The sequence below is a fragment of the Dermacentor albipictus genome, unplaced genomic scaffold (assembly GCF_038994185.2).
Source record: "Dermacentor albipictus isolate Rhodes 1998 colony unplaced genomic scaffold, USDA_Dalb.pri_finalv2 scaffold_15, whole genome shotgun sequence".
NCBI lineage: Eukaryota > Metazoa > Arthropoda > Arachnida > Ixodida > Ixodidae > Dermacentor > Dermacentor albipictus.
The window spans coordinates 5,375,594-5,384,518 of record NW_027225569.1 but is presented as its reverse complement, the minus strand read 5'-3'; the positions used below and the strand labels follow the sequence as shown (position 1 = coordinate 5,384,518).

The following is an 8,925-nucleotide window of genomic DNA, read 5'->3' as shown; positions in this document are numbered from 1 at the left end:
TTACTGTGCCTATTTATATCAAGGTTGATGGTGCCTATCTTGAAGATGGTGTCATCTACAGAATTTCTTTCAAGTGCTATTTTTAAATTGCAGGCTGTGCGATCAGGTAATTTGGCAAAAATATTATGCGTGAATTTTCTTTTAAATACTCGATTACGCATTTCAATTTCTCGTGAAAGTAATGTCCGCCTCTTCGATCGCACAAGCTCAAGGGCGTGATTGCTATCAGCGTCGAGTGATGTATAAACATTGCGTAATATCTTCGCCGAAACGCGTGTTATATCCATAGCGCCGCTCGCGAGGTGTGGCGCAATAACCCTGCAATTCTGCTCAGCACGTCTTCTTTTCCTCTATCGTTAGCTCAAGGCTTTGCGTTATGAGTACTCAACCGGAAGCGTTGCTCAATAATGGTTCTGTTAACCACAACAATTACACAACATTTATTCCAAGCTCACGAAAACAGTCCGGTCAAGATTTCACATCAGAATCAACATAATTTTAACAATGAAATTTCCACTTATAAAAGAAATAGGCCGTTAGCGTTGTCGCGGCAATTAAAACGTGGCTACGTTAGTAACCATGTTCTGTTTTTGAGATGGTAACTGGTCCGCTTGTTAAGGGTAACAACTCTTTTTTAATTATTACGCATTTTAACTATTCCCTGACTATCTGCAGTCACTGCCAAGGTAGCGAATATTATGATAAAGCGTTACTAGCTTGATCGTAGCAGTCATGACCATTTTATAGGAGTGTGTGCCAGTCGGCAGCAGCGTTCCTCTTTGTCTTTCTTCAGCATTTCCTAACAGTAATTCATTCTGCTGCTGTTCGATCTGCAGCGTAGCCGTTCTAAATTTTCTTCCTTGCATTTTTATTCCTGCTTCACATTGCAGTAACTAGAAGTAGGCGATTTGTGCATACTGCACTAACCTAACTTGCGGAACCGTAGCATGGAAGGCGACCGGAAACATTGACTAAAAGTCAGTACAGAGTATGCGGAAACGGTACTTATAACATCATGAAGCAGAAAAATGGCAGTACTGATGGATGGGAACGGCGAGCAGCTGATATTTTAGCTGAGACATATCACGCCGTTTACATGAACCAGGAATCGGACCTGTCAAGTTCATGTAAATGACACCCGGTCGGGCTCAGCAAGCGTCCATTCGGACTGCTAAGTCCGACTTCATGGGATAGGTACACCCAGAACGACTCCTCTGCAGCGCGCATGTAAACGGGGACGGTTGGCGCCAGCCAGCCCTGAGACTTGTGTGGGACCACTGAGATGTCGGGATTTATGTGGTGGCCTCGCGAATGGTACCGGAACAAGACAAAGAGAAACACTGTACAATGCATACCCGCGAACTCTTCCGAATTTCTCGTAAAATGTACGAATTTCGAACAGTCTTTCGATTTTACGAATCTTGCTTGAATTTTTACGCAAGGCGTTTTATTTGCGAAAAAAAAGAAGAAACGTGACAATGTAGTAACAATACTCCCCGGTACGTCGCACCACCCCGAGAGCGCAATACGTATGCGTGGTATCATCGTCAGCAGCTGCAAGGTTGTAGTGCCTTCTGTCGTCTACTAGGGGGGTCACAAATCCATATCCAAAGCTCACTAGTGCCGATAGCGCCTCTATAGCGCCTCCGAAAACCTGTTGCCATGCTGTTGCCTTTGTTCGAGCGGGCGCGCGGGATTGGACTTCAGTCAGCTTCTGCTACTGCAGTGTTCGCCTCGCCTTTTGTGTGACTAGCTGCCACGTCGGACGCAGTGTGATTCCGCCCTGTAGCGCCTTCGCAGTGCAATGGCGGGCTCGAAGCCCCGATAATACTTCCAAGATTTTTTTGAAATTGTACCCGGCAGAATTTTCATGCTTCGCGCCGTCGAAGAAAGGGCGGAAGTTTTGATTCTGCGCCACGTGTGCCTGCGATGTGAACATGTCGCATGGCGGCAAGCCTGACATCAAAGTCCATATCGCTTCGAAAAAGCATCAGGAATACGTGCGAACCACGGACAGACAGTCAAGCCTAGCAAGTTTTATACGCAGCGACGGCGACCTCGGCGGCGTGACTCGTGCAGAATGCTTCTTCCCGGCGTTTTTAGTTGAACACAACATCCCGCTGAGTGTCAGCGATCATGTCGGGCCGGTTTTTTTTATTTATTTATTATACCTCAAAGGCCCCAGAGATGGGGTATTACATGAGGGATGGGCTTTAACAAAACAGTGATTCTAGAGCAGCCTTGAAGTGATGAGTGTCGGAGTGGTGCGTGATGTCGGCAGACAGACCGTTCCAGTCCCTGGCGGTTTTCACAAAAAATGATCGTAGATGAGAGGTAGTCTGCGCCGGGGGAGGATACACGGCTTTGCTGTGGTTAATGCGGCTGGACTGACGATGAGCTGGTAGTATAGCTGAAATGTGGAGTGGTGAATGATAGAATTTGTGAAAAAGACACAGTCTAGAAATAAGACGTCGCGATTCTAGATTAGTAAGACCGGCACGGGATTTTTGTTCCGACACGCTTGCATGATAAGAATATTCAGAGTAGATAAACCGGGCTGCACGGTTTTGAATTGATTCTAGTGTATTAGATAGGTTATGTTGATGAGGATCCCAGACAGAGCATGCATATTCTAACTTAGGGCGGACATATGTAACATAAGCTAACAATTTTACTGATGGGGGAGCAAGCTTTAGATTCCGGCGGAGAACACCGAGGGTTCGATTCGCGGCATTGGCTAAGTTAATGACATGTTGTGACCAATTTAGGGTAGTTGAAAATGTTATGCCGAGGTATTTATACGAGTCTACGGATGAGATTTCGGCACCGTATATAGTGTATTTCCCTGATTGGTGATGCTGTCTGCGATGGAAAGAAACTAGCGAGGTTATTTTAGTATTTAAAGACATCAACCATTTGTTACACCATAATTCAATGCGTTTTAGGTCATCTTGGAGCAAATGCATGTCTGAAGTGTTAGTTATGCGTCGATAAATTACACAATTGATCGTCTGCGAACAATCGAATGTTAGAAGTGATCTTAGTAGGAAGATCATTAATGTAAATTAGAAAGAGTAGTGGTCCGAGAACTGTGCCTTGTGGTACGCCCGAAAGGACAGAAGATCTTTTAGATGACTGTGTGTTAGCAAATACAAACTGTTGTCGGTTAGTAAGGAAGCTACGTATCCAGTCTAGTACAAATGGATTAATCTTGAGACGGGGAAAGTTTTAGGAGTAGCCGTTGGTGTGGAACTTTGTCAAATGCCTTTTCAAAGTCTAAGAAAATAGCATCTACAGGTACGTTCAAGTCAAGGTTAGAGCTTAGATCATGAAAAAATAAAGCTAGTTGGGTGTCACATGAAAGACCTTTACGGAAGCCATGTTGAGCTGGGTGAAAGAGGTTATTGGATACTAAAAAGTTTACGATCTGAGAGTAAATAACATGCTCCATTAGTTTGCAACAAACACTGGTGAGTGAAATGGGGCGATAACTAGAGCACAACGATGGAGGACCTTTTTTGGGGACTGGAACAATCTTGCCTACTCTCCAGTCTTCCAGCACCACTCCTAATGACAATGATTGCTGAAAAATAGCACATAACATCGCGCTCACATTTGTTTTGGTGTTTTTCAGCATTTTAACATTTATTTCATCGACGCCAGACGATGATGTAAGTTTTAATGAATCAATTAGTTTCTCAATGCCGTAAGGACAAAAGGTAATATCAGGCATGACTGCATGATCTGAAAGAGGGAAGCGAGGTAATATGTTGACAGGTTCAGTTGTGAAGACGGAAGAAAAAGTACGGTTAAGTTGTTCAGCAATTTCGCAATCGGGAATACGATGGTTTTGATCGTCAAACAGAGCTAATGGCTGGGAGTTATTAGGGTTAATAACTTTCCAGAATTTTTGGAAGTTATTTCTTAACATAGACGGCAGCGTTTGGGAAAAAAAAGTGCGTTTTTCTTTATTTGCTAGAGCTTCGAATTCTTTTTCTGCAAGGTAATACTTATTCCATGCGCCTGCGTTGTTAAATCGTTTAGCCGAGCGAAAAAGCCTTTTCTTTTTATTGTTAAGACGCTTTAGTGTGATATTAAACCATGGGGATGACTGTTTTTCGGTTAGGGTGATAACGGGTACGTATCTCGCGAACACATCGAGCATTTTGTTTTTAAAAAGCAGCCAGTTAGTTTCGACAGAACGTGTCAAAAAACTGGTGTGGAATGAAGCAGCAAAATGTGCGAGTTCCGAGTTAATTGCCGAGTAATTCCCTTTGTCATGCAGTTTGATCACTTTGGTTATCTTTGTAGGTTGTGTAAGCTGACAGGAGTATGATGCATGGATTATAGAATGATCACTAAGACCAGGCAAATGCGTCATTGCATAAACTTTGTCAGGATGAGAAGCAAAAATGAGGTCGAGTATGTTAGAAGAATTACAACCTTGACGTGTAGGTTCAGTGACAAGTTACGTTAATCCAAAGGTTAGGCAGGAGTTAACAAAATCGCTTTCGGTACTTTGTTGCGAAGTTGCTGATGTTAGGTTAGTCCAGTTTATGGCGGGGAAGTTAAAATCACCGAACAGTAACATCGGAGAGTGGTGATGCAATTCAGTTACCGAACGCAATGTTTCGTGGAATTCTGCAACAAAGTTAGGATCATTACCAGGGGGGCGATAGCAGACTGCGATTATTGTGGGTGGGTAAGAGGCATTACACAGGACGAACATAATTTCTAGGGAGGACGATGTCTTAATTTCAGTACATTGAAGGTCCTTATGAGCGCCAATGAATACGCCGCCACCACGTCTGGTAGTTCGATCATGCCTGAAGATATTGAAGTTAGGGAAAAATGGCAATATTTCAGAGTCTTCTATTGTAGAATTAAGCCAAGTTTCAGTAATAACAATTAGGTCCGACTCTGTTGTGTCGGCAAGATTACTGAGAGCGTCAAGCTTCGGAAAAATGCTTCTAATGTTAGTAAAAACAAACGAATAACAATTTTTCTTGGAGTTATCATTGCTGGGGCCTAGGCATTTAAAGCACGAGGGACAACCTTTTGGGCGTTGCGGTCAAACGTGTAAGCTTTGTTTCCAATAGTTAGCTTGTCATGTCGGAGCTTGAATGGTTTCTGTTGTGTCTTGGCAAATTCGACTAAACGCCTTCTAGCTGTTAGAGTGTTAGGAGAGTAATCTTCTGAAATTCTATATTCAGTGCCCTTGAGTTTCCTACCCTGTGAAAGAATTTGTTCTTTTACTTTGAAATGTGAAAGTTCTACAATAACTGGCCTGTTGTTGTTTACATTGAATTTGCCCAAACGGTGGGCACGTTCGATGTCCACCGACTGAACAGTTATAATTAATTCTTTACAGCATAGATCTATTATTAACGATTCTGACTCGGCCCACGTTTCACGTTCGCGATCTGTTAAACCAAAGAATACTAGGTTTGAGCGTCGCGCGCGGTCTTCCGAGTCGTCCAGCCTGGCCTTAATCAACGATATATCTTTTGCATTTTGATCGGCAAGCGTCCGGATATCGTGAACTTGTTCTTTTATTACTACCAGGGATGCGCAGTCTTCTTCAATTTTGACAAGGCAGTCTTTAATCTCCTTTATAGCGCTGTCGCTCTGGGACAGCTTACATTGCAGGGATTTCATTTCTTTTAGTACTGAAGCTTGGCCAGATTGAATTTCAGTCAGTGCGGTCATTATGTCACTGGATGTTTGCGTTTCGCTTGCACGGGTGCTTGGACCTGGGTTTAACTCGACGTCTCCGGACAGTATTAGTAGTTGATGAAGGACACGTGCACAATCGAAAGCAATATAAATACAACACTGTGGGCTCGGCAGCACAACAAGGGCCATATAACGAGTACGTCAGCCATACAATGAATACTGATAATTTACCTGCAGAACGAAAAGGCGTCGCAGGTAAGCGGCTGTTGTCATGGCTGTCGTGCCACCGAGCCCACAGAATGCCGCGCTGCACGGTGTCACACTTATATAGTCCTGGGTAAAAGGCGACGTTATCTGGTGGCTTGATAACGGTAGAACCAGGGGGCGCAGTTGTAAGAGCCAAGGTGGTGGCTCGTGAAACGGATCTTCGGGTGGCGATGTAGCAGTCCCTCGTGGTGTCGGCGGGGTGCGCTTCGTCCGGTGTGGCAAATCAAGGTCATCTGCTGCGTCTGGCCAAGCCGGGAGCAAAGAGACCTCCGGGATGTCGCCAGCGCATCCGTTGTCGCGTGGTCGAGGGCTACACCAGAGCAGAACCTGCAGAACGAAAAGGCGTCGCAGGTAAGCGGCTGTTGTCATGGCTGTCGTGCCACCGAGCCCACCAAGGCAGGAAGGTGTTCCCCAAGTTCGAAGAAGCGACACGCTACGCCTGTGGACGGGCAAAGACAACGTCAATTGTTCGGAAAATGGCCGCCAACGCGGAGACTGCTTTGCTGGATACCCTAAAACAGCAAATATTTTCGATTGCTGTGGATGGCAGTAACAATAGGGATACGCAGCTTTACCGTATTGTTGCGATGTATTTCGTTAAAGAAACAAGTAAAAGCGAAAGCTGCCTTCTTTGCATCAGGATAATCCAAGGGGAAGCGACGGGTCACAATATTGTAAACTGGTTCTGGACGAGATGAAGTCTCGGAATTTGCCTGTTAGGAACCTGTTGGTTATGCCTTCGGGCAATGCCAGTGTGATGATCGGCAAGAGAAAGCGTTTCTACTGTATTGAGACAGGCTCAACGAACTTGCCAAATTTAAACAATATGTTTCACGTTTGCTGTGTTTCCATACAGAAATATGCATTTATTGATACACCTGCGCTCCAAAGCTTTTACTACTGTGAGAGTAGGTTATCTTTAAGTTTGAAAGATGATAATTTGTTAATAACTACTATGCTTTTATTTGATACTAATCAAGCGAGCCCTGTGTGCTCTATAAATCATATCGTCTTTGAAGGCTCAGATTGGGACAAAAGTACTAACACAAATGCGTCTGAATGCGCCCATGTTATGGCAGCTAGGGCTATCAGGAATGCTGTAAAATATTAGGTTCTTTCTTCTGGTCCTGTTTAGCGTTCACCGACACACAATATCAACTCGGCATTCTTATTAACAACGGCGTCGCTCACTATTTTAGCTAAACCGGCAGCAGCCGGCATGCGCTTAGGGCTTCAATTACAGTTTTGACGGTGGGTAGCCTCGTACACAGGTCTGATATCGTTGGCACTAGCGCTTTCTGTGTCTGCCTCAATTCAGAAAAGGCATCCATCACTTCAGCATGTCGAGTGTCTAGGTTTTTGGATAGCGCAGCAATCGCTGTGAGTAGTTCTTTATATGTTTCAAGTCCATGGTTTTCTTCAACATCACGAGTCACAATTAGAAGCTTAGAGGCCAGTACACATGAACGAAATGGCCCCTAAATTATTACTGGTAACGGGAAAAAACAGTGGGAAAGTACTGCTTCTACATTTTAAACTAAGTGACGGCAGTTTACCAACCTGCATATAAAAGCGGAGCGAATTCAGTTACGACGACCTGGCGGCTACTTTATCGTGTCCACTGAAAGTTGTTATGTGTTGTCTGCTGCTTGAATATTCCAGGAGCGATGACGTCACTGTCGATGGCGTCGACCAAGTTAGCTGTCGCTGGGGAATAGTGTCAGTATGGTAATGATACCAGGCACAATACGGGTACACGTTTTTTAGTAAACCATATCAGGCTGCATTCGTCCTTATCCAGCAAACTAATGTCATCAACGGCAGATAGTCGATGTAACTAATATGCAATATTGTTAATCTTTCCGTATTGTTATCATGAAGCAATACGCTCGCAAGTGCTGCTCTAGAGAGTATAAGTAAACAGGAAGACGAATATAATAATTAGAGGTAAGCCTAAATCTAAATTTTCAGATAAAGTTAAGAAGAGGAAAATTGGTTTATGAGCTCAGGTAACCTGAACAGCCGACAAGTTATGGCTACAAATTTAACCAATGCGTGCTAAGTCAAGGTAGTAAACATGCATGCCAATGAATTGGAGTGTATGGAGTGCCAGATACAAAACTAAGTATCCTGGCTGCATGTGGTTGACAGGCATTAGACAAACATTTAAGATGCAGCTCGTCGTATGAAAAAGAAATTTGCGCAGGTTAATATGTCCTAATGATACGGCACTTACGTATTTTTACCTGACAGCGGCGACGCAAGTGCTTTCAGCTTTCATTTACAATAGCAGAGAACCTGTCGTTCGTCTAACAGGCAAAAAAGGGGCTACTGAATCCGCATGCCTTGAAACGCGTGCGATTGATGTAAATCTTTCCCAAACGGAGGACGGTGCTTTAATTGGTTTCACACAGAAGCTTCGATGAGCAGACAACTGCAGGATAGCGTCATTGGTGGGCTTCTCATCAAGAGTGAACCTATTTTAAACACAAGTGTCTTGGGTTAAGGGCGGATGAGGGAACGCCTCAGTTAACAGGGATCTAAAATAAAGGTCTTATATGTTCTGGATACTTCTTTTAGATATGACAAAGCAGCTGGAATAGGTCATAGAAGAGCAAAATAATGTCAGAAAGGCGCTGCCATGGTGTCGCAATAGCCATAGTGTTTCTGGTCGTGAGCAAGATATCGGGAGCTCTGTTGCTGGTCGCGGCCGAGACATTTAGATTGTCTCACCCTTCTGTACGCTCATCCCCGGAAAACTGATGGACGCAGCTCCCGGAGGTGACGCTGCATTGCAGTCTCGACCTGCGAATTCTCTCCTCACCTTGCCGACAGATAGAACCTAATCGCCGTGGTTGTTGATTCCCTACCTGTCACTGCCCTGATCGACACCGACGTACACATTTCGGTCATGAGCGCTGATCTGCGGAAGCGGCTCAAGAATGTGCTCAATCCTGCCGACTCTAGCTTCGTACGAGTCGC

General features: G+C 44.4%; 2 protein-coding genes across 4 annotated transcripts in view; one reads left to right on the top strand and one right to left on the bottom strand.

Annotated features, from left to right (window-relative positions):
* Nucleotides 1–6,130: 6,130 nt before the first annotated feature.
* Nucleotides 6,131–8,925, bottom strand: part of LOC135918531 (uncharacterized) — a 141,982-nt gene continuing 139,187 nt past the window's right edge. For all 3 annotated transcript variants that reach the window (XR_011509577.1, XR_011509578.1, XR_010569672.1), the window contains one exon: nt 6,131–6,270. The gene's annotated coding sequence lies outside the window, so the exon portion shown is untranslated. The remainder of the gene's footprint in view (nt 6,271–8,925) is intronic.
* LOC135918530 (ipis-1-like) overlaps nt 6,167–8,925 on the top strand; it is a 187,602-nt gene continuing 184,843 nt past the window's right edge. The window contains exon 1 of the mRNA XM_065452144.1: nt 6,167–6,294. Coding sequence (XP_065308216.1) covers nt 6,218–6,294 — 77 coding nt within the window. The 5' untranslated portion in view covers nt 6,167–6,217. The remainder of the gene's footprint in view (nt 6,295–8,925) is intronic.